This window comes from Podarcis gaigeae, assembly GCF_964106915.1.
Source record: "Podarcis gaigeae genome assembly, chromosome: 13".
In the NCBI taxonomy this organism is placed as follows: domain Eukaryota; kingdom Metazoa; phylum Chordata; class Lepidosauria; order Squamata; family Lacertidae; genus Podarcis; species Podarcis gaigeae.
This window is the reverse complement of record NC_139689.1, coordinates 44,668,657-44,693,351: the sequence shown is the minus strand read 5'-3', so window position 1 is coordinate 44,693,351 and position 24,695 is coordinate 44,668,657. Positions and strand designations below refer to the sequence as shown.

The 24,695-nt window shown below is 48.6% G+C and overlaps 1 protein-coding gene across 1 annotated transcript; it reads left to right on the top strand.

The window, feature by feature from the left end:
* Positions 1-21: 21 nt before the first annotated feature.
* TUBG1 (tubulin gamma 1) lies at positions 22-21,995 on the top strand. The gene is made up of 11 exons (XM_083709622.1): positions 22-110; positions 2,279-2,391; positions 4,079-4,246; positions 5,065-5,133; positions 10,566-10,645; positions 12,370-12,496; positions 13,371-13,457; positions 15,180-15,329; positions 17,655-17,807; positions 19,668-19,829; positions 21,379-21,995. The coding sequence occupies exons 1-11, from the start codon at positions 62-64 to the stop codon at positions 21,574-21,576; spliced, it is 1,356 nt and encodes a 451-aa protein (XP_083565748.1). The 5' UTR covers positions 22-61; the 3' UTR covers positions 21,577-21,995.
* Positions 21,996-24,695: the final 2,700 nt, after the last annotated feature.

Genomic DNA, 24,695 nt, shown 5'->3' with positions numbered 1-24,695 from the left:
TTTTTTTTTTAAAAGAAGGGGACGCGTCTCAGGCCCGGGAGGAGCAGGGCCCGGAGCCGCCATGCCGCGGGAGATCATCACTCTGCAGCTGGGGCAATGCGGCAACCAAAGTAAGGCCGGGATGCGGGGGAGGTCTATGGAAAAGCGCGCAGGGCGGGGGAGGGAGGCGTGGGGACAGCGAAGGTTCTAAAGGGGCGGGGCCTAGCGTTGGCCGCGTTCTATTGGGGCGGGGCCGGAAAAGTGTTGAGGACTAGACACTTGAGTTGAAGATTTTAAAGGTAGGCCAAGGGCCATCTAGTTCAGCCCCTCTGCAATGCAGGAATAATAATAATAATAATAGTTATTGTTATTGTTATTTATTTCTTTACACCCCACCCATCAGGACGCGGGTGGCGCTGTGGGTCAAACCACAGAGCCTAGGACTTGCCGATCAGAAGGTCGATGGTTCGAATCCCTACAACGGGGTGAGCTCCCGCTGCTCTGTCCCTGCTCCTGCCAACCTAGCAGTTTGAAAGCACGTCAAAGTGCAAGTAGATAAATAGGTACCGCTCCGGCGGGAAGGTAAACGGCATTTCCGTACACTGCTCTTGTTCGCCAGAAGCGGCTTAGTCATGCTGGCCACATGTCCCGGAAGCTGTACGCCGGCTCCCTCGGCCAATAAAGCGAGATGAGCGCCACGACCCCAGAGTCGGCCAAACTGGACCTAATGGTCAGGTGTCCCTTTACCTTCACCTCTACCCCATCCATCTGGCTGGGTTTCCCCAGCCACTCTGGGCGGCTTCCAACGAAATATTAAAAATACAATAAAACATCAGACGTTAAAAACTTCCCTAAACAGAGCTGTCTTCAGATGTGTTCTAAAAGTCAGGTGGTTGCTTATTTCCTTGACATCTGGTGGGAGGGCGTTTCACAGGGCGGGCGCCACTACCGAGAAGGCCCTCTGCCTGGTTCCCTGTAACTTGGCTTCTCGCAGCGAGGGAACCGCCAGAAGGCCCTCAGAGCTGGACCTCAGTGTCCGGGCTGAACGATGGGGTGGAGACGCCCCTTCAGGTACACTTTTGCCTGACGTGGCTCGAACTCACGATCTCTGAGATTAAGGGTCTCCTGCTCTACCGTATATTTATTTAAAAGCACGTGTTTCCCCCTCAACAGGGACTCGAGGTGGCTTACAGATAAAATCAAGAACAGCCTGAACACAGAGCAGCCGTAGGGGTGGGGGACGGGGAAGAGGAATAATAATAATAATAATAATAATAATAATAATAATAATAATAATAATAATAATAATAATTTATTATTTGTACCCCGCCCATCTGGCTAGGTTTCCCAAGCCACTCTGGGCGGCTTCCACAGAGACCAAAAATACACTAAAGTGTCACACATAAAAAACTTCCCTGAACAGGGCTGCCTTAAGATGTCTTCTGAATGTCAGGTAGTTGTTTATTGCTTTGACATCTGGTGGGAGGGCGTTCCACAGGGCGGGCGCCACCACCAAGAAGGCCCTCTCTCTGGTTCCCAGTAGCCTCACTTCTTGCAGTGAGGGAACCACCAGAAGGCCCTCGGCGCTGGACCTCAGCGTCCAGGCAGAACGATGGGGGTGGAGACGCTCCTTCAGGTATACAAATCATTAAAATAAAGAATTGCTCGAATTAAACCTATATGTATAAATCTGTTAAAGCCACACCAATAATTACAAGGGAATAAACAGCATGGCACCTGCCATTTTGTTAGAATGGAGAATGTAGTGGGGCTGGGAGTGGAGGAAAGGAGAGCCGGTAAAAAACAGCGCAGGGGCTGAGTCTCTCACTCTCTTGTGTTGCCAAGGCTACCTGTCCCTGTGGAATTGGGGGGGGGGGTGAGGACTGGCACTGTGATGTGCAGCAGGTGGAATACCTCAGGCTTCTTGCCTCTTGCCTGAGGACCATTTTTGCACCAAAGATGATGCATATTTCTTTCTTTATTCAATTTATAAAGGTATGCAACTCACTCTTCCTCCTATGCAGCCCCCCTCCTGATGCAGGCTAGTTTTTGGGTTTTTTTAAGTAAGCTGGTAACTTCATGGGCTTATTTTCATGGGCTAGTATTGTATCATCAAAATTCTGTGGGGCGGGGAATGCAGCTGCCGCTGCACACGCATTATTTCCCCCTTAGTAGTAGGGCGATGTCTTTAGCTTCCTTTGTACTTGATGGCAAGGCAGGGTACAAATAATAAATTATTATTATTATTGTTATTATTATTATTATTAGTACCACCTTTATGCTTTCGTTCCTGTTGCAGTTGGCTTTGAATTCTGGAAGCAGCTCTGCGCAGAGCATGGCATCAGCCCCGAGGGCATTGTGGAGGAGTTTGCCACCGAGGGCACGGACCGAAAAGACGTCTTCTTCTACCAGGTACAATAGGCTTCTATTCCCTCTGCCTTGTGGGTTCTGAGGGGAGGTAGCCTCCCTCTGATTCTGCAATGAACAAAATGCTCTGCTACGTGTGGGAACTGGACATAGCAGCTATGACTGGATAAGTGTCATAGCAAGCAGGCAGAATAGCTAGTACTGTAGTAGTAGTAGTAGTAATTTATTCATATACCTCCCCTCTTATTGGGTTGCCCTAGCCCAGGGGTCAGCAACCCGCGGCTCCGGAGCCGCATGTGGCTCTTTTACACCTTTGCCGCGGCTCCAGGGCAGATACTAGCAAGGGGAGGAGGAGCACTGTGTGCCCCGACACTCCCCACTGTGGCGGGCGCTGTACTGGCTGTGACGTCGCATGGGGGCGGTGCGTGCGTTAGTCACGCAGCGTCCCGATGTCACCTTCCCTTCTGCTGTCGGACCGTGGCTCCAGAGATATATTTGTTTTAAATGTCGCAATGGTTTTGCGGCTCCCAGATTTTTTTTCTTCGGAAATGGGTCCAAGTGGCTCTTTTTGTCTTAAAGGTTGCAGACCCCTGCCCTAGCCACTCTGGGCGGCTTCCATTAGAACACAGTAAGACATCAAACATTAAAAACTTCCCTATACAGAGCTGCCTTCAGATGTCTTTTAAAAGTCAGTTGTTTATTTCCTTGGCATCTGATGGGAGGCTGCTCCACAGGGCGGGTGCCAATACCTAGAAGGCCCTCTGCCTAGTTCCCTGTAGCCTCACTTCTTGCAGTGAGGGAACCACCAGAAGGCCCTCTGAGCTGAACCTCAGTGTCTGGGCTGAGCGATGGGGGTAGAGATGCTCCTTCGGGTATACTGGGCCGAGGCTGTATGGTATCAGGGCAAACAAAGCAAACTACAGTGGTACCTCTGGTTACGTACTTAATTCGTTCCAGAGGTTAGTTCTTAACCTGAAACTGTTCTTAACCTGAAGCACCACTTTAGCTAATGGGGCCTCCTGCTGCCGCTGCGCTGTAAGTGGTTATTATGCCTGTACATTGCTGTAATGGTTCTAGGGGTTGCTCGTGCGTAAGTTGCCACCACTCCTGGCTAGGCTGCCTGGTTGAACCCTTTCTGTCTGGACAGCCTCTCACCCGTGGCTGTCTCAGTCGCTGGCAGAATCTGTCAGTGGGCGTTTCTTGAACTTCTTCCAGCAAAGAAGTTCTTTGACGCCAAGTCTCCTCCTACTCTCCCTGCGCGGAAGTCTTCTGCGCAGGGAGGGTGTGGGCAGCGGAGGACCCGTGCTCTCCCCGCTGGTCTCCGGCGAGGAGTCCTGGAGCCTCCTCTCCGATTCCCCCATCTGCCCCCCTTCTCCACTGGTGTTACGCTGATTTCCTTCCCCAACAGATGGGCTGCCTCTCTCCCTACTGGGACCCTCTCCGGCATCCCTCTGGAGCCTTCCCTCCGCCTCTGGCTCCGATGGCAGTTCCCGGAGAATTGCGTTTGTTTGAATATGTTTATTTTATTGAAATATGAAACCATTTTTATAAAAAAGACAAAATAACAGAAGGCGGATTCACTGTGCCCTCTTGTGGGAATTGTCAATATCTATGTGTGGCACTCATTTTAAGATTACAGGTTTGCAGGCAGAAAATTCCTGGAAGGGGCAGAGTGTGTTTTTTTGGTGCTGTTGTCCTTTTGGTTCAAGGTGCTTGCGTTTCCTGTTAACAGGCAGACGATGAACACTATATCCCTCGAGCTGTCCTCCTAGACCTGGAGCCACGAGTGATCCATTCCATCCTGAACTCTCCGTATGCCAACCTGTACAACCCAGAAAACATATACCTGTCTGAGCATGGCGGCGGGGCTGGGAATAATTGGGCCAGTGGCTTTTCACAGGTAAGAGGGTCACAGAACTGGGGGCTGAGCAGCCGTGGTTCCTCCCCCCCCCCCCCGATGATCTTTATTGAATTTTTAGTTACATACTGTACATTCACATACATTATATTTCACATTTGTTCTTGTTCTCCCGAGCTGACTTCCCTCCTTCCTTCTAGCTTTTTTGTGTCCTCTTTGACTTTTCACATTGTCTTTGTCCATTTTCCCCAAGATTGTTCTTCTTCATTTTTTCCATTAAATGTCCGTAAACAAATAAATATTTCTAAATATACAAATTATATACAAATTCTTGCTGTCTATATTCATTTACAAATATTGTTCAATAATAATCCTAATATGCATTTTTAATTCATTTTGATATTATTATCAAGTAAATTTCTTGTATTTTCCCGTTATGAGATATTATTTTAATTCTACTGGTTTCCCTATTTCACATCATCTTCTCTCTATATAACGTAATTTATCCCCATTCTTTTTGATATGTTTCATCCCCCTGATGTCGAATTTTTGCTGTTAATTTGACTATTTCTGCGAACTCCATAACCTTGTACTGCCATTCTTCTATTGTAGGCAATTTTTGCTGTTTCCATACCTGGTTATTGCTGGCTCAGGTATGGAAACAGCCTTGGTTCCTTTTGAAGGGTGGGGGGGCAAAGATACCTCCTTCAAAATAGCATCATGTCTCATAGTTTTTAACTGCTTGAATGGAAGATATAATCAACAGCAGGGTTTAGTTTCATAGTTTTCTAATTTTCTGTTGGCTTAAAAAGTCAAATGGAGGATAAATATTTGGGTTTGTTTTGCGATTCTTTCTTCAGGGAGAAAAGATCCATGAAGATATATTTGACATTATCGACAGAGAAGCTGACGGCAGTGACAGCTTAGAGGTAAGAAAAACCTTAAGAAGCAAGGAGGGAGGCTTCAGGACTGTCCAAAACACAGCTAGGCCTGACATTTTGCTGGTCCAGGGAGGCCTTCCTGGTCTGTTTTCATAGGCTTTTCTGTTGGAAGCAGCTATTTCTTTCCAGAAGGATTCTAGTCCGTTTGTTCCAAATCTTTAGCAGGGATACAGTCATACCTCATGTTACGTTTGCTTCAGGTTGAATCCCACGGCGACCCGGAAGTACCGGAACGGGTTACTTCTGGGTTTCGCCGCATGTGCAGACACGCAAAATGATGTCACGCTCATGTGCAAAAGCAGCAAATTGCGACCCGCAGACGCGGGTTGCATTCTTTTCAGGTTGCGAATGGGCCTCCAGAACGGATCCCGTTCACAACCAGAGGTACCACTGTATACTGCTTTTGTCCCTCTTTGAGGCCTTTTCCTGCATGCTTGTTCCAAAATAGCTCAATAGTACTCCACCTCCACCCCCTGTGTTTTGCTCTTCAAAAACAAACTTCTACTCATGCCTGGCGTGCTCTGGTCCATGGGGTCACGAAGACTCGGACACGACTAAATGACTAAACAACAACAACAACTCACGTACAGGCGGGTATAAATTTGGCTTTTAATCCACATCACTAAATAATTGCATTGTTGTTTTTTGTTTAAATTCTGCCTTTCTTCCAAAGAGCACAAGCTGGGATATGTGGTTATGGCTTTCTTCACCATCCCTTTTTTTTATTCTCGCAAGAACCATGCAACCCACGTTAGGCTGAGATAACTGCTCAAAGAAGATCACTCAGTCAGGTTTGTGGCAGAGATTTGTGACTGACTCTCCCGCATTCTTCCCTCCTCCTTTGCTTAGCTCAAAGCAGCTACAGAGGTAGGTGGCCAATTAAAGGAGTGGCTCAAGGAAAATATGTTTTAACACCACCACCACCCTGGATTTTTCCTTATCTAAATTGCAGCTCACCCCCAGCTAATAATTTGCACTTTGGGGGGGGGGGGACATAAATATACCATTCAGGTTTATGTGTGCCTTACCCCATTGGACAAGTAGCAGCTTGGGAGTAGAGGAAGCTGTTCAAATGTGGGAAACAGTGAAAAGTGAAGCATTAAAAACCCTCCCACTGACAACTGAACTACAGTCATACCTTGGGTTACAGCCGCTTCAGGTTGTGTTTTTTTCAGGTTATGGACCGCTGAAACCCGGAAGTACCGGAACGGGTTACCTCCGGGTTCCGGCGGCCATGCACGTGCAGAAGCGCTAAATCGCGCTTTGCACATGTGCAGAAGCGCCGAATCGCAACCCGCGCATGCACAGACGCACCGATGCAGGTTGCGAACACTGCAGGTTGGGAACGTGCGTCCTGCACGGATAACGTTCGCAACCTGAGCATCCACTGTATTAAGAAAAACCTGCAGGAGATGAGCTCCTAGCATCTGGCTAGACCTCAGTCCACCCCTTTGACTACCACAGCCAGCGCTGAAATTATTAATATAATATAATATAATATAATATAATATAATATAATATAATATAAATTTGTACCCTGCCCATCTGGCTGGGTTTCCCCAGCCACTCAGGGCAGCTCACAATAGACTATAAAAAACACGATAAACAATCAAACATTAAAAACTTCACTAAATAGGGCTGCCTTCAGATGTCTTCTAAAAGTCAGATAGTTATTTATTTCCTTAACATCTGATGGGAGGGTGTTCCACGGGTAAGGCACCACCACCGAGAAGGCCCTCTGCCTGGTTCCCTATGACCTCACTTCTCACAGTGAGGGAACTGCCAGAAGGCCCTTGGAGTTGGACTTCAGTGTCCAGGCTGAATGATGCGAGTGGAGACGCTCCTTCAGGTACATGGGCTGAAGCCATTTAGAGCTCTAAAGGTCAGCACCAACACTTTGAATTGTGCTCGGAAACGTACCGGGAGCCAATGTAGCTCTTTCAGGACCGGTGTTATGTGGTCTCGGCAGTCACTCCTAGTCACCAGTCTAGCTGCTACATTCTGGATTAGTGGTAGTTTCCAGGTCACCTTCAAAGGAAGCCCCACGTAGAGCTGGCTGAGGAGGGACAGAGCCTGCTTGGTAGCAGGTAAAAACAGCAGACTGGTAAAACTACGGTTGGTAATGTTTCTGGCCTTGTATACAAGGCTGCACCAGCTCTCACAAACAGCTGTGTGTCACTCTTGCTCGTAGGAAGAAACACCTTTTTAAAAATTCTTTTTAACTCCCCCAGATCCCTTTCGTTTTAATCCACTAAGGTTACTCTTGCTGTTCCGCTGGCAGCTGCAACGAGGCATGACCTATCTTGGCAGTCCGCCTGGCAGACCTCAGCAGCAGCCGCCCTCTCTGGGCTCCTCCCTCCAGAGGTGTTCAGACTTTTGCTCTGCTGCTGCTTCTAGGTACAGGCTTACACCTTGGGGATTTGTCTCTCTGGCTACTTGTGCGCCACTGACACTAGTAAAACGAGAGAGGCGCTTTTCTGCTTCACAGTCAAGGATGGCAGTTCTATTCAATGCAACACCTTGGTACTTCCTTTAGCTATCAGTGTCCAATCCATGGTCTGGTTAGCTTCTGCCTGGGACTTGTCTTTTTGGAAATCCTCCAGGTATACTGCTTTGAATCCCTTTTGTTGTTTAGTCGTTTAGTTGTGTCTGACTCTTTGTGACCCCATGGACCAGAGCACGCCAGGCACTCTTGTCTTCCACTGCCTCCCCAGTTTGGTCAAACGCATGCTGGTAGCTTCGAGAACACTATCCAACCATCTCATCCTCTCATCCCAACATCAGGGTCTTTTCCAGGGAGTCTTCTCTTCTCATGAGGTGGCCAAAGCATTGGAGCCTCAGCTTCAGGATCTGTCCTTCCAGTGAGCACTCAGGGCTGATTTCCTTCAGATTGGAGAGGTTTGATCTTCTTGCAGTCCATGGGACTCTCAAGAGTCTCCTCCAGCACCATAATTCAAAAGCATCCATTCTTCGGCGATCAGCCTTCTTTATGGTCCAGCTCTCACTTCCATACATCACTACTGGGATAACCATAGCTTTTACTATACGGAGCTTTCTTGGCAAGGTGATGTCTCTACTTTTTAAGATGCTGTCTAGGTTAGGCAGATAGAAACTGTTGCTATTCCCTCTCATGCCAAGCTTGAGTGATCAGGTGTCTTGAAACAGGGCTGTCCAAAAACAAGCTAGTGTTTTCTGCTTGTATGAGAATCCACTAGGCACACATGTACAGACACTTCGGGTTGCACGATTTTGGGTTGTGCACCGTGCCGAACCTGGAACGGGTTACTTCCGGGTTTCAGCACTTTCACATTTGCAGAAGCACTAAATCGCGCTTTGTGCATGTACGGAAGTGCCGAATTGCAACCCGTGCATGCATAAATGCGGCACTGCGGGTTGCGGACGTGCTTCCTGCACGGATCACGTTCGCAATCCGAGCGTCCACTGTATTGCCTTGTAGATTAAAGGAAGAAAAGTACTTGTTGTTGCTGTTTTAAAGCAGCTCAATTAGGCTCAGTAAATTTCTGGAATTAAGGAAAAGTTAATTCTCTCTTTGAGTTTGAGTTGGGTCTGAGTTTGACCAAACTGCGGGAGGCAGTGGAAGACAGGAGTGTCTGGCATGCTCTGGTCCATGGGGTCACGAAGAGTCGGACACGACTAAACGACTAAACAACAACAACAAATTCTCTTTCTCTCTTTAATATGGGGGAAGTTGATACTGTCTCTCTTTCCATCCCTCCCTCCCTCCCTTCCTCTCTCTCTCTCCATATATAGTGGTACCTTGGTTCTCAAACTTAATCCATTCTGGAAGTCCGTTCCAAAACCAAAGCACGCTTTCCCATAGAAAGTAATGCAAAATGGATTAATCCGTTCCAGACTTTTAAAAACAACCCCTAAAACAGCAATTTAATTTTACTATCTAACAAGACCCTTGATCTATAAAATGAAAGCAATAAACAATGTAGCGCAGTCACACCATCAATCAGTAGCTGAACTGGGTTCCACACAGTCACAAAAACAGAACAAAAAAGAGCAGCAGAAACAAAAAATGTAAAATAAATAGCAAAAACAGACATACCTCAGCATAACACTTAAAACGGAAGTGTGGCACTCGAATCGGAAGCGTAATGAAAGCTATAATTTTTTATCCCACCCAGCCACTGTGTAGTATCATAGAGCTCTACAAGGCTCTCTATCTAGACCCCTAAACAGAAGCACTCCTCTTCACAACTGGGAGATACACTGCAATGTTTGGTTGGGGCTCTCTACTCTGAACATTACTAATCTGGAAGTTCTAAGTCTGCGTTCTGAATTGAAAACAGGTTTCGAGGTCCTTTTCTTCTCTTGACTACCCAACAGATTTATGTAATCCGCTCTGTTTTTTCAGGCAACACTGAGGAACATGGTGACAATTTGGGTTAGGGGACAGGGGTGCGGCAAATCTCCTGAGGTGTTTGAGCTGCGGATGTTGTGTTGTCCTTAAATTTATCCGTTGCCTGTCTCAAGAAGACTCAAGGCAGCTTGTAGAAATCCAAAGTATGCAAAAGGTTAACAAAAAAAATAACAAACCCCATACAATATCGAAAGAATTGAGCTCCGCTAAAAATAATCCTAAGGTCAGCATCGGGGCAGTGGACAGATCAGTTGGAATTAATAACGAATAAAAGCAGGAAATCCCATACAAACAAACGCTGGGGAAGGTTTAACAATAAAATAAAAGCAGTGAGGGCAAGGAATAAGGTTGTAGCTAAAAAACAAAGGAATCCTTCCATACAGTCCACCGTTTCAGATTTGCTTTTTATTTTCTTTTTAAAAATGGCACCAGTCAGGACTGAAAAGGTTACAAGATGATAATGCAGAAAGCAATTGTCTGAATTTTCCATGGAAACTCAATGAACACAGTGTGGCAGGTTTTTTTTTTAAAAATGGGCTAGTTCAACCATCCTTCACCTGTTGAGTAAAGGTAAAGGACCCTGGAACGGTTAAGTCCAGTCAAAGGCGACTTTGGGGTTGTGGCGCTCATCTCGCTTTCAGGCCAAGGGAGCCAGCATTTGTCCACAGACAGCTTTCCAGGTCATGTGGCCAGCGTGACTAAACCACTTCTGGCACAACGGGACACAGTGACGGAAACCAGAGTGCACGGAAACGCTGTTTACCTTTCTGCTGGAACGGCACCTATTTATCTCCTTGACTGGCATGCTTTCAAACTGCTAGGTTGGCAGGAGCTGGGACAGAGCAACGGGGGCTCACCCTGTTTTGAACCTTCAACCTTCTGATCGCCAAGCCCAAGAGGCTCCGTGGTTTAGACCACAGCGCCACCAGTGTCCCTTGTTGAGTACAGACAGCGGCTTCAAGTGTCCTTTGGCCTGACGGTTGTAATGTGCATTGACATATTTTCTGTCGCATGTCGTTCTTTCCTCCAGGGTTTTGTCCTGTGCCATTCCATCGCCGGTGGGACAGGCTCTGGTCTGGGCTCTTACCTCCTGGAGAGATTAAATGACAGGTGAGCAGTGGCACAAAAACCCCCACACATGCATGGACCTATATGCACACACCACTCGGGGAGCAGTAGGCGATGCAGCCAGGCAGGCTGCTTTGGAGAGCCAGCAGCCCGGCGGATGAGTAAGACTCCCGGCTGACTCAGAGTCAGGCCTGCCCCACCCAGACACCAGCTTGGGCAAGCCTTGGAGCTAGTGAAGTTGTGACTTGAAACGGCGGGGGAGAGGCTGAGATCAGCCTGCCACCACAGGCAAAGAATGTTCTTGAGCTTTTGCGAAAGCAAACCGCATCTCTTTGGCGTCGACACGTAGCGATTTGCGAGCCCATATCCTTGCAAGGTTTTCAGAAATTGGGAGGAAGGGGATGGAGCCGTTTGTAACGGTGCAGATACATCACAGCCTTTACTTGACTCCTGCCCTTTGGCTTCAGAAATAACGCCCCAAGTAAACACTCCTTGGTTGTGGTTATTTTTCATTATGTTTGAAAGCGGCATCTTCTCGGTTTTTGCCAAAATAGGTGGTCTGTGATTTCCCCATACAATTGTAGTACAGTGGTACCTCGGGTTACGTACGTTTCGGGTTACATACGCTTCAGGTTACAGACCCTGCTAACCCAGAAATAGTACCTCGGGTTAAGAACTTTACTTCAGGATGAGAACAGAAATCGCGCAGCGGCAGCGGGAGGCCCCATTAGCTAAAGTGGTACCTCAGGTTAAGAACAGTTTCATGTTAAGAAGGGACCTCTGGAACGAATTAGGTTCTTAACCCGAGGTACCACTGTATAAATATATAAACCATAAGTCTGGAAACAGTACAGTGGTACCTTGGGTTACATACACTTCAGGTTACAGACGCTTCAGGTTACAGACTCCGCTAACCCAGAAATAGTACCTCGGGTTAAGAACTTTACCTCAGGATGAGAACAGAAATTGTGTTCCGAATTAAGTTCTTAACCCAAGGTACCGCTGTATTTGAAAAAACTACATGTTTGTCCCACTCCATTAAGTCTTCCTTTACCTCTCAGTAGGAAGTAAAGCATGCAGATGACCTTGTGATTACTGTGGAAGACCTGATGGTTGGTATACCACGGGGCTTGGATAAGATTTGTGAGTTTGGCCAGGTAGCGGGTTTCAAGTTAAAAAAAGTAAAATGAAAACAGTGAAATATGAGGCAGAACAATATAAAAAAGACCTACAACGAATTACGGAATTGATAATAGAAGAGAAGGTCAAATACCTTAGGAGTGTGGTTGACAGCTAAGAATATAAATATCTTTAAGGATAACTATACAAATACCTGGAAAGAAATAAAGAAAAATTTGGAGGTATGGGGAAGGATGAATTTATCTCTGTGGGGGAGGATATCAGTCATAAAAATGAATGTATTGCCAAGAATATTATCTTTGTTCCAATCGATACCCGTAATCAGCGGCGCAGGACACTTCAAGGAACGGCAGAAATATATATCTAAATTTATCTGGCAGGGGAAGATGCCAAGAATAAAGTATAAATTGTTAATGGACTCTGGCAGGAGTCAGTAAGATACCCTGCGACGCTCATCACCCCAGCATCTGATTAGGCCTCAGCCCAGTAGCACATCTAATCTCCTAAAATGGTTGCCGGGTCGTCATGCACACCCTGGCACTGCGGCCACAGAAACGAGTTCTGCAAAAGCGCAAAGAGATACAGGATGTTTGTCTTTACTGAAGCGGCCGTCTCTCTCCTCGCAGGTACCCCAAGAAGCTGGTACAGACATACTCGGTCTTTCCCAACCAGGATGAGATGAGCGATGTCGTTGTGCAACCGTACAACTCTCTCCTGACCCTCAAGCGGCTGACACAGAATGCCGACTGTGTGGTAAGGGGTGCAAAATTGGGGATTGCCATGGGGGGTGGGGAAGGCGAAACTCCCTTCCTTCCTTCCCTTGCCCCCCTCCCCCAGGTCTCAGTAGTAGAGCTGAGAAGCCTAACACCCTATTCTTAAATACAGTGGTACCTTGGTTCTCGAATTTAATCCATTCCAGGAGTCCGTTCAACTCCCGAAACGTTTCGAAAACCAGTCAATCTGAAGCTGCGTTGGTATTTTGTTAAGGTTTTGCTGGTTGTACGGCAACACAGTCAGAGTCAGGGAGCTCCTGGGTGTTTCCTGAGCTTCCATTGTTGTTTTATACGTTGTTCCCTAGTACCTTTACGTCGGTTAACCCTGTAATGTGGCTGAGAATTCAGCTGAGAGCAGTCAAGAAACAAATGGAGATGTGGGGTGGAATTGGAACATTGTGTGTCCATTATATTTGAAGGAGCGTCTCCACTCCCATCGTTCTACCTGGACACTGAGGTCCAGCCCTGAGGGCCTTCTGGTGGTTCCCTCACTGCGAGAAGCCAAGCTAGAGGGAACCAAGCAGAGGGCCTTCTCGGTGGTGCCACCTGCCCTGTGGAACGCCTTCCCACCAGATGTCAAAGAGAACAACAACTACCAGACTTTTAGAAGACACCTGAAGGCAGCCCTGTTTAGGGAAGCTTTTAATGTTTGATGTATTACTGTATTTTAATATTTGGTTGGAAGCTGCCCAGAGTAGGTGGGGAAGCCCAACCAGATGGGCAGGGTATAAAAAAATACATTATTATTATTATTATTATTATTATTATTATTATTATTAAGCGGGCAGAGGGATGCCCTCCCTCCCCGCATGTACTCATCCTTTGCTTCTTAACCCCTGTCTCCCCTTTGATAGGTGGTTCTAGACAACACAGCCCTGAACCGCATTGCGACTGACAGACTGCATATCCAGAATCCCACCTTTTCCCAAATTAACCAGCTGGTGAGTAAGCAGGGATGATGGGAGAAGATGTTGTCCCCACCCCCAAGCCCCTGAAGAAGGAAGGTTGGGGGTTAAGGTGATGTCAAAATACAGGGCTGGGAATTTAAATCTGCTGTTTACTATACCTTTGGTACTGTAGGCGCTTTTTAAAATGGCGACTGTATGCCAAATGTGCTTATGAAAAGCGGCACATAATGTTTTCAGGCAAATAAAAGTGTGGGCTTCTAATGAACTTGACCCAAATGACATTTTTGCCCCACCCTATTCACTTGCTAGGGACGCAGGTGGCGCTGTGGGTTAAACCACAGAGCCTAGGACTTGCCAATCAGAAGGTCAGCAGTTCAAATCCCTGCAACGGGGTGAGCTCCCGTTGCTCGGTCCCTGCTCCTGCCCACCTAGCAGTTCGAAAGCACATCAGAGTGCAAGTAGATAAATTGGTACCGCTCCGGCGGGAAGGTAAATGGCGTTTCCATGCGCTGCTCTGGTTCACCAGAAGCGGCTTAGTCATGCTGGCCACATGACCCGGAAGCTGTACGCCGGCTCCCTCGGCCAATGAAGCGAGATGAGCACTGCAACCCTAGAGTCGGTCACGACTGGACCTAATGGTCGGGGTCTCTTTACCTTTATTCGCTTGCTAGAAATAAGCAAACTCCTCTTTTTCAGATTTCAGTGTTGGGCATTTCTCGTTTGCCAGCTATTGGTTTTTCTCATGTTCTCTGCAAGTTTGAATATTTGGGTGTTTTTACTGGCTTGTGTTGGGTTGTGTGTAGTTAATTGAAGAGTGCTATTACATCTGGGAAGATTAATTGCCTTATTCCAGAGATGAGAGCCCTGTAGAAGGGCTGGTTAACCTGGTTCTCATACGTCCAAGCTCAACATTTGCATCCCAGGAAAGGCTACATTTTGGCTCCATTTATTTTCTAAACTTGGAAGTACTTGGAATAAACTCTTCGCGCCGGCACATCTCCCTCTGACTCGGCTTTGTGGTTTACATTGGACCTGGGATAGCCCATTCAGCAGAGCAGGAGACTTTTCATCTCAAGGTTGTGAGTTCGAGTCCCACATTGGGCAAAAGATTGCTGCATTGTAAGGGGTTGGACCAGATGACCTTTGTGGTCCCTTCCAACTCTATGTTTCTATTATATTTTAGGATTCTGACAGGAGGTTGAGAGAAGTGGTCCTGGAAAACAGACACGTGTTCCTTTTCCTGGAGCCCCTTGAAAACAGTACCTTGGAAGTTGAACGTAATCCGTTCCGGAAGTCCGTTCGACTTCCAAAACGTTCAGAAACCAAGGCACAGCTTCCGATTGGCTGCAGGAAGCTCCTGCAGCCAATCAGAAGCCGCGGATATCATGGCAAGAGAAATTGATGGATTATGCAGAACTGGCCAAATTGACACATAAGCTACGGGACAAAGACAAGTGGGGGGGGGGAATCCTTTATGAGAGGGTGGGGGGAGGGAGGAAAAAGGGGAAAATTAAGGATGTGATATTTTTGGATAATATGTTTTGTTTAAGTTTCTAATAAAAAATTATTTTAAAAAAGGAAGCTGTGGATGCCCCGTCGGACGTTCGGGTTCCAAAGAATGTCCGCAAACTGGAACACTCACTTCCAGGTTTGCGGCATTCGGGAGCCAAAACATCCGAGTACCAAGGCGTTCAGGATCCAAGGTAGGAGAAATCTTGCCCGGACTTAAGGTTTTGGTTTTGCTTCCTTGGCTAGGTCTCCACCATCATGTCTGCCAGCACCACCACGTTGCGCTACCCAGGCTACATGAACAATGACTTGATCGGGCTGATTGCCTCCCTGATTCCCACTCCCAGATTGCACTTCCTGATCACAGGCTACACTCCTCTCACCACAGACCAGGCTGTAAGTGCTTTCCTGCCTCTGCTCCTAAGCCAAGCTCTGGGAGTTCTCATGCTTGCTCCATTACTGGCTTTTGGCCCCCCTCTGCACCCTCAAGGGGTCTGAGAAATGACCGTCTTCAGTCTCCTGCCTTCCTGTTTTAATGGCCAGCCATTGCATATCCTAGGAACTGTGCAGTCAGAATGTGTCCGGTCTACGCTTGCAATGATTATAATGGTGTTAGAGGCCTGCGGGCAGTGCTTTTTCTCTAAAACAATGCTTAGGGGTACTCTCATTTTGACTCAAGAAAATCACCATTTTCTAGTTCAAATCGGGGGGAAATACCGTATTTTTTGCTCTATAAGACATACTTTTCCCCTCCTACAAAGTAAGGGGCAATATGTGTGCATCTTATGGAGCGAATGCAGACAGGAGGCTATCCCAGAAGCCAGAACAGCTAGAGGGAGCCTTCATCCCCGTGCCCTGTGGAGGCTTTGTGCAGCTATACCCCAAGAGCCTCGCTCCCTTTAAAGAGCTGCGAGGTGTGTGTGTGCTGCGCTTGCAGGCTTTTCCCCAAGGAAGGAGAAGGGCAGCCCGTCAACCTCGCGGGTCATGAAAGGGAGAGCTGAACAGAGCCTGGGATGCACACAGGCTCTGCTCAGCGCTCCCTTTAAAGAATTTTTTTTTTCTTGCATTCCCCCTCTAAAAACTAGGTGCGTCTTATGGAGCGAAAAATACGGTAAATGCAGTAAATGGACAAAAGCAGAAAGAACACGCATTGCCTCCTATTACACAGCTGTGAGCTCCCAGTAACCTCCACATTGGCATGAGGATGTGTGCACGAACATCTTCCCGAAACTGACCCATCGCCGTGCTAGGTTCCAACTCCTACTTCACACATTAAACGCTCGCTTCCGTCTGAGACTCAGGAAACACCGTGACAGGGAATGAGGCCGCCATCATGGGTAGCAACAGAACTGACGATTCACCGTGCTAGAGAAAAAACTAATATTTTTGGGGAAATTTTTAGTTTCTTCTCCCGTTAGATCACAAAATGTTTAGGGGTATGTGTCCCCCTGTGTCCTCCCCAGAGAAAATCGCTGCCTGCAGGTGTGCAGAAACGAAAAGGAAGGGTAATACCTGAGGCTGACCGCTTTGGCAGCACTCCCACCCTGCTAAATACAGATGTTTTCTCCCCTTTTCACCCCTTCCCTCGCAAGCAGCAGGAGAAGATGCAGAAGGGCAGGTCGCAGAGGCTGGCAGTTCAGAAGAGGGTATCAAATGCATGGTGTGGCGACTTCTGTGTGTGAGAGCTCTCTCGCTCCCTATTTCCTTGACCTTGATCTGTGGATACAGGGTTTGACCTGGCAGCTGGTATTTCTGTTTCTATCTCTGTCACTTAAGGGAAGCCAGAGTGGCCCAAGAAGGTGAATCTGCTCCCCCAAATATCAGAAAAACTTGCTCTACGTGGGGCTGCCCTTGAGACTGACCCAGAAACTCCAGCGGGTGCAGAATGCCGCGGCGAGACGCCTTACGGGGTCCTTGTTGCGATATCACATTCACCCGGTGCTATACCAGCTGCACTGGCTCCCGGTGGAGTACAGAATCAGGTTTAAGGTGCTGGTTTTAACCTTTAAAGCCCTATTCCTCATACCTACGGGACTGCCTCTCCTGGTATGTCCCACAGAGGAACTTACAGTCTTCAAACAAAAACATCCTGAAGGTCCCAGTCCACAGAGAGGTTAGGCTGCCCTCAACTAGAGCCAGGGCTTTTTCGGCTGTGGCTCCAATCTGGTGGAACGCTCCGTCACAAGAGACTAGGGCCCTGCGGGACTTGACATCTTTCCGCAGGGCCTGCAAGACAGAGCTGTTACACCAGGCCTTTGGTCAGGGCACAGCCTCACTCTCTCTCCTTTGGCAATCTTCACCGAACCTAAGTCCAATGGTTGCCATCAATTTGAGTTGAATTAATTTTAATGAAGTGAATTTAGAATGTTGTATTATTTTATTGTTGTTAGCCCCCCTGAGCCTGGCTTCGGCTGGGGAGGGCGGGATATAAATAAAAATTTTTATTATTATTATTATTAAAAGAGATGTTGTATGAGGCGTGTTAACTAAAGCTGGGAGGCTGAAACATTTTCCTTCCGAATGGTCTTGGAACCTAGGGGTGATTCTTCTTTAATGTCTCAGGATAGTCTCTTGGTGAAGACACTTCCTGAAATGGGTAATTCTTTCCAGCTGTGATGATCCACTCTCTGTGTGCGGCATGAACATTTCATTTCTCCTACCAATACTGACCTCTCTACCAATACTGACCTATACTGACCTCTCCCCCCCCCCCCTCCGCAGGTGGCCAGCGTCCGCAAAACCACCGTCCTTGATGTGATGCGGCGGCTGCTGCAGCCCAAGAACGTCATGGTGTCCATGGGACGTGACCGGCAGACGAACCATTGCTACATCGCCATCCTTAACATCATCCAGGGGGAAGTGGACCCCACCCAGGTCAGTGGCTAGAGAGAGATCAGCCTTAGGAGAGCGACTGTATGGAAGAACCTGCACTGTGGGGGGGGGGGTTACTGCTCATGATGGGCAGTGTCAAGGAAAGCAATCTGAGAACCGCATACCCACATTTCATTCATTCATTCATTCATTCATAAATAAATAACCCTGCCCATCTGGCAACTGTATGCCAAATGTGCTTATGAAAAGTGGCACGTAATGTTTTCAGGCAAATAAAAGTGTGGGCTTCTAATGAACTTGACCCAAAGGACATTTTTGCCCCACCCTATTCACTTGCTAGGGACGCAGGTGGCGCTGTGGGTTAAACCACAGAGCCTAGGGCTTGCCAATCAGAAGGTCAGCAGTTCAAATCCCTGCGACGGGGTGAGCTCTCGTTGCTCGGTCCCTGCTCCTGCCCACCTAGCAGTTCGAAAGCACATCAGAGTGCAAGTAGATAAATTGGTACCGCTCCGGCGGGAAGGTAAACGGTGTTTCCGTGCGCTGCTCTGGTTCGCCAGAAGCGGCTTAGTCATGCTGTACGCCGGCTCCCTCAGCCAATAAAGTGAGATGAGCGCCGCAACCCCAGAGTCGGCCACGACTGGACCTAATGGTCAGGGGTCCCTTTACCTTTATTCACTCGCTAGAAATAAGCAAACTCCTCTTTTTCAGATTTCAGCGTTGGACATTTCTGGATTGCTAGCTATTGGTTTTTCTCATGTTCTCTGCAAGTTTGAGTATTTGGGTGTTTTTACTGGCTTGTGTTGGGTTGTGTGTAGTTAATTGAAGAGTGCTATTACATCTGGGAAGATTAATTGCCTTATTCCAGAGATGAGAGCCCTGTAGAAGGGCTGGTTAACCTGGTTCTCATACGTCCAAGCTCAACATTTGCATCCCCTCTGGCTGGGCTTCCCCACCAGTGTTATGTGGTCTCAGTGGCTGTTCCCAGTCACCAGTCTAGCTGCCTCATTCTGGATTAGCTGCAGTTTCTGGCTCACCTTCAAAGGTAGCCCCACGTAGAGCACATTGCAGTAGTCCAAGCGGGAGATAACTAGAGCATTCACCAATCTGCGGGCCAGATGGAGCTGGTAGACAGCTGCCCTGGACACAGAATTGTCCTGCGCCTCCATGGGCAGCTGTGAGTCCAAAATGACTTCCAGGCTGCGCACCTGGTCCTTCAGGGGCACAGTTACCCCATTCAGGACCAAAGAAGCCCCCACACCTGCCCGCCCTGTCCCCCCAAAAACAGTACTTCTGTCTTGTCAGGATTCAACCTCAATCTGTTAGACGCCATCCATCCTCCAGACACCTCTGCGGTGCCTGTGGAATGCTGCAGAAGTCCACCACTACTCCAAATATAAAGCGTCCACAGTCTCTTCCTAGCCTGGATAGCTCAGTTGGTTCAAGCATGGTGCTGAGAATGCCAAGGTCGCAGGTTCGATCCCAGTATGGGGCAGCTGCTTATTTCCATATTACAGGGGGTTGGACTGGATCAGGGGTTTTCCGAACGTGGGTGTCCAGCTGTTTCTGGACTACAACTCCCATCATCCCTTGCTAGCGTGAGTAGGGGTGATGGGAATTGTAGTCCAAAAACAGCTGGAGACCTAAGTTTGGGAAACCCTGGACTAGGCAATCGTCAGGGTCCCTTCCAACTCCTACCTTTCTATGATCCAAAGAGGAAGCAGTCAGGATAGCTCGGTTGGTAGAGCACGGCACCCTTCATCTCAAGGTTGTGGGTTCGAGTTCCGCACTGGGCGAAAGATTGCTGCATTGCAGGGGGTCAGACTAGATGACCCTTGTGGTCCCTTCCAACTCTAGAATTCTATACAGGTCCCTCGGTCTGAAAATAATCTGCCTTCCTTCCAGGTCCACAAGAGCCTGCAGCGGATCCGAGAGAGGAAGCTGGCCAATTTCATTCCCTGGGGCCCAGCCAGCATCCAAGTAGCGCTTTCTAGGAAGTCTCCATACCTGCCGTCAGCACACCGGGTCAGCGGTCTGATGATGGCCAACCATACCAACATTTCGTCGGTGAGTCTGGGTGCAAGCACGGATGCGGCCGTTTACTAAGGGGATTGGCGTTTTCAGGCCTAATAAATATTGCCCTGGCAGCATGCCTGTTACTTCCATCTACTCTCCTGACTAGTAGCTAATGCTGATCACAGTCCAGGAACCACTTGTAAACTGGATTCAGTGTCCCTTAAGGCTTTTCGTGCTCAGGTTTCATGTTTGTTGAGATATATGTAAGAAAATATCTCATATATGTAAGAAAATATCTTATATATGTAAGAAAATATCTTAGGGGACGCGGGTGGCACTGTGGGTAAAACCTCAGTGCCTAGGACTTGCCAATTGCATGGTCGGCGGTTCGAATCCCTGCGGCGGGGTGAGTTCCCGTCTTTCGGTCCCAGCTCCTGCCCACCTAGCAGTTCGAAAGCACCCCTAAGTGCAAGTAGATAAATAGCGGGAAGGTAAACGGCGTTTCCGTGTGCTGCGCTGGTGCTGGCTCGCCAGAGCAGCTTCGTCACGCTGTCCATGTGACCTGGAAGTGTCTCCGGACAGCGCTGGCCCCCGGCCTCTTAAGTGAGATGGGCGCACAACCCTAGACTGGCCCGTACGGGCAGGGGTACCTTTACCTTTACCTATGTAAGAAAAGCAAGGACCGAAAGGTGATAGCTCTCTGAAAGTAAATCTAGGAGAGAAAAGAAAATCCTATAAGATGTTCCTGGAGAGGCTTCTAGGTGGGTGGTTCTGGGTTGTTTGGAGAGGGTGTTGCTGTGACTATATGGAGCAATGGGCGGGCCAGAGAACTATGGTGCATGCTCTGGTTATCTCCCTCTCAGACTACTGCAATGCGCTCTACATGCAGCTACTTTTGAAGATGACCTGGAAATTGCAACTAATTCAGAATGAGGCAGTTAGACTGGTGACTGGGAGTGACTGCCGAGACCATATAACACCGGTCCTGAAAGACCTTCATTGGCTCCCAAAGTGGTTAGGAGCAGTGGACTCGTAATCTGGCGAACCGGGTTCGCTTTCCCGCTCCTCCAACATGCAGCTGCTGGGTGACCTTGGGCCAGTCACACTTCTCTGAAGTCTCTCAGCCTCACTCACCTCACAGAGTGTTTGTTGTGTGGGAGAAAGGGAAAGGAGGTTGTTAGCCACTTTGAGACTCCTTAAAGGTAAAGGGACCCCTGACCATTAGGTCCAGTTGTGGCCGACTCGGGTTGCGGCGCTCATCTCGCTTTATTGGCCGAGGGAGCCGGCGTACAGCTTCCGGGTCATGTAGCCAGCATGACTATGCCGCTTCTGGCGAACCAGAGCAGCGCACGGAAACGCCGTTTACCTTCCCGCCGGAGCGGTACCTATTTATCTACTTGCACTTTGATGTGCTTTTGAACTGCTGGGTGGGCAGGAGCAGGGACCGAGCAACCGGAGCTCACCCCGTCGCGGGGATTCGAACCACCGACCTTCTGATCAGCATGCCCTAGCCTCTGTGGTTTAACCCACAGCGCCACCCGCGTCCCTCCTTAGGTGATAAAGCGGGATATCGAATCCAAACTCCTCTTCTTTTACCCAGCTCTTTGAACGCACCTGCCAGCAATACGACAAACTGCGCAAACGCGAAGCCTTCCTGGAGCAGTTCCGCAAGGAGGACATCTTCAAGGAGAACTTTGACGAGCTTGACGACTCCCGGAAGGTTGTCCAGGAGCTGATAGACGAATACCACGCCGCCACCCGGCCCGACTACATCTCCTGGGGCACACAAGAGCAGTGAGGCATGGGCATCCCTCCGGAAGTGACAAAGATGCCGTCCTTCACCTCCTGTGACCCAGGGCTGGGGCTGTGAGGGTACTTGCAGGTCCCTAAACAGGGGAAGGGATTCCTTGTTGTTTTTGGCTCTCCTGTTAGAATATCCATCACTTGTCAAGCTGCAGCCTAATGCTCCCATTCCTGGGCCTGACTGCACCCCCGTTGCCTTAAAAGAACCAGGCTGTCTCTTTGCATTTTCCCAAGGAGCGAGTCTGGTTAGCAGCATTAGGATAGCTCCTTTTCTTGTTTGTTCCTTTCCATGTCCCTAAGAAGCTTTTTCCTCTGCTAAGCGGTTTTCCTGTCGCACGTGTGTTTTATTGAAACTTATTCGATCGCAGGCGGAAATAAGCACCAAAGAGATGCAACGTTTTGAAGTTAACTAGGCATCTGTGTTTCTGTGTATTTTGTGTTACCATCCCACAGCAGCTGAAAGAAACTGTGCTGTAGCTACACGTAAGACAGAACACGGGTGAGGAGATACCAGACTAACATTCAGAACCTCTATCATAGCATCCGGCTACCTTTTTTTAACAGGGAGGTTCATGCTGATAAAGGGACAGGACCATGGAGACCAGTAGCAGGGATGAAAAAGACATATTCTTTGCTCCTAAAGCTGCTGAACAAATGAACCCTTTATTCCCTTTTCTTTTGGGTAGCAATGGCAATGTTTTCTTTTGCTCCAAACAACACAATAGGATTCTCCTCCTATTTCCTACCATGAATTCTTCTGAAAGCTCTTGCACCTTGAGGAAACTGCATTAGCGTTGCCCAACCTGTTGAGGGATGCACTGGCGTAAGGGCGGCTTGGCAGGGACTGCATGGGAACTGGGGTGAGGTTGGCCCTGCCGCCAAATGAGGCTACTGGTTGTCTCCCTCTGCTCTGCACAGTCCAACCACCGCAGAAGAAACAGGAGCCCACAAATGGGTTTGTCATGATGGGCAAGAATTGGTGCTGGGTGATCAAAATCGAGGAGTGCCTCATATTTTGCCATCTTTAAAAACAATATAGGTAAAGGTAAAGGTACCCCTGCCCGTACGGGCCAGTCTTGACAGACTCTGGGGTTGTGCGCCCATCTCACTTAAGAGGCCAGGGGCCAGCGCTGTCCGGAGACACTTCCGGGTCACGTGGCCAGCGTGACATCGCTGCTCTGGCGAGCCAGAGCCGCACACGGAAACGCCGTTTACCTTCCCGCTGGTAAGCGGTCCCTATTTATCTACTTGCACCCGGAGGTGCTTTCGAACTGCTAGGTTGGCAGGCGCTGGGACCGAGCAGCGGGAGCGCACCCCGCCGCAGGGATTCGAACCGCCGACTTTTCGATCGGCAAGTCCTAGGCGCTGAGGCTTTAACCCACAGCGCCACCTGCGTCCTAGTAGTCTCGTAATCTGGAGAACCGGGTTCGAGTCTCCACTCCTCCACATGCAGCTGCTGGGTGACCTTGGGCCAGTCACACTTCCTTGAAGTCTCTCAGCCCCACTCACCTCACAGAGTGTTTGTTGTGGGGGAGGAAGGGAAAGGAGAATGTTAGCCGCTTTGAGACTCCTTAAAGGGAGTGAAAGGCGGGATATCAAAAACAATATACTGCCAGATTAACCTTTTCAGCTGCTGTCACTTCCTGGCGCGCAAGGGAGCGATACATCAAGCTCTTTATTCTTTCCTGCCGTCTTGCTACACTCCAGCCTCTGCTGTTTTCGTAGCAAGTGGCTCATAGGTGACCCATCCGCCCCCTGAAAAAATGTCCCAGAAATGGGGAGTGATTCACCCATCCCACAAATGGAAGTGTTTGATTACACAACAAAGACTTGATCTTGTTTATGTAGAATGGGCAGCTCTTTTTTAAAAAGGGGGAGAGATTGGTGCAAAAAAGAAATCCACAAAACCATTACAGTGGAATTTTGGTGGCAGGAGGTGGAATTTAACTATTAAGTGCTGCTGGGTGGATTCAGAAGCTTTTGGTGGGACTGTTTTCTTGGTACGTAGGGCACAAGCAGTGGAGATAAAGGTAAAGGGACCCCTGACCATTAGGTCCAGTAGCGCCCGACTCTGGGGTTGCAGCACTCATCTCGCTTTATTGGCTGAGGGAGCCACCATACAGCTTCCGGGTCATGTGGCCAACATGACTAAGCCGCTTCTGGCGAACCAGAGCAGCACACGGAAACGCAGTTTACCTTCCCGCTGGAGCGGTACCTATTTATCTACTTGCACTTTGACGTGCTTTCAAACTGCTAGATGGGCAGGAGCAGGGACCAAGCAACGGGAGCTCACCCCGTCGCGGGGATTCGAACCGCCGACCTTCTGATTGGCAAGTCCTAGGCTCTGTGGTTTAACCCACAGCGCCACCCAAGTCCCTGGAGATGGGAGTTAGGGGTTGCCAACCTTTTGGGGCCCGTGAGAACCTACCTCACATTTACTGCCTCTCTTTCCCCCATATTGGTTAGGCTTGCAAAATGTTTTCCAGGCCTAAACTGGTGTGTGTTAAGATCATCCTGGAGGTTGCAGCTGGGGAGACAAGAGTAACCTGCTTCTTTGAGTTCTGATTTCAGCAAGGGCTGAAGGCCACTTCAGATTCTTGTGGGTTCGGGCTCAACACACTTGCTCAGTGGATAAGTGAAAGTCATTCTGTGTGTGCTTCAAAGCAGCTTTCCGTAGTTCCCTGCTGCCTATCGGGTCTTGACACAATTTGTGGACTTCAAAGAAAACAAAACTATTTGCCAAAATGCTTGTAGCGTGACGTGGGCTCTCTCACCCTGGTCCAGCAGGCCCCTGGACTTCATTTACTCAAGACTCTTGTGAAATCCTTTTCTTTGGGCGTTGTGTAGAAGGAGTGGAAACTCCATGTGCACAAATTTGCGGCTGAACAAGCCTCTGTTCACATGAACGCTGTTCATATGGTGCAGATTGCAAGCCATTCGCCATGCAGTGAGAGAGATCAGAAAAACGAGCTGCAATATTAGAGATTCGGCACAAAAAGGCAAGAGGCCATGCGATGCAACATGAGCACCAGCTGTTTTAGAGGCACCCTGTTACCGTATAGTATTTATAGATTTACACCCTGCCTTTAAAAAAACGATTCTCACTGATAATCA

Excerpts from the sequence above, each read along its gene's own strand:
- TUBG1 (XM_083709622.1), top strand. The coding sequence starts at position 62 with ATGCCGCGGGAGATCATCACTCTGCAGCTGGGGCAATGCGGCAACCAA. Across the intron at positions 4,247-5,064 it reads GGGCCAGTGGCTTTTCACAG|GGAGAAAAGATCCATGAAGA; the intron begins GTAAGAGGGTCA and ends TTCTTTCTTCAG. Across the intron at positions 19,830-21,378 it reads ACCATACCAACATTTCGTCG|CTCTTTGAACGCACCTGCCA; the intron begins GTGAGTCTGGGT and ends TCTTTTACCCAG.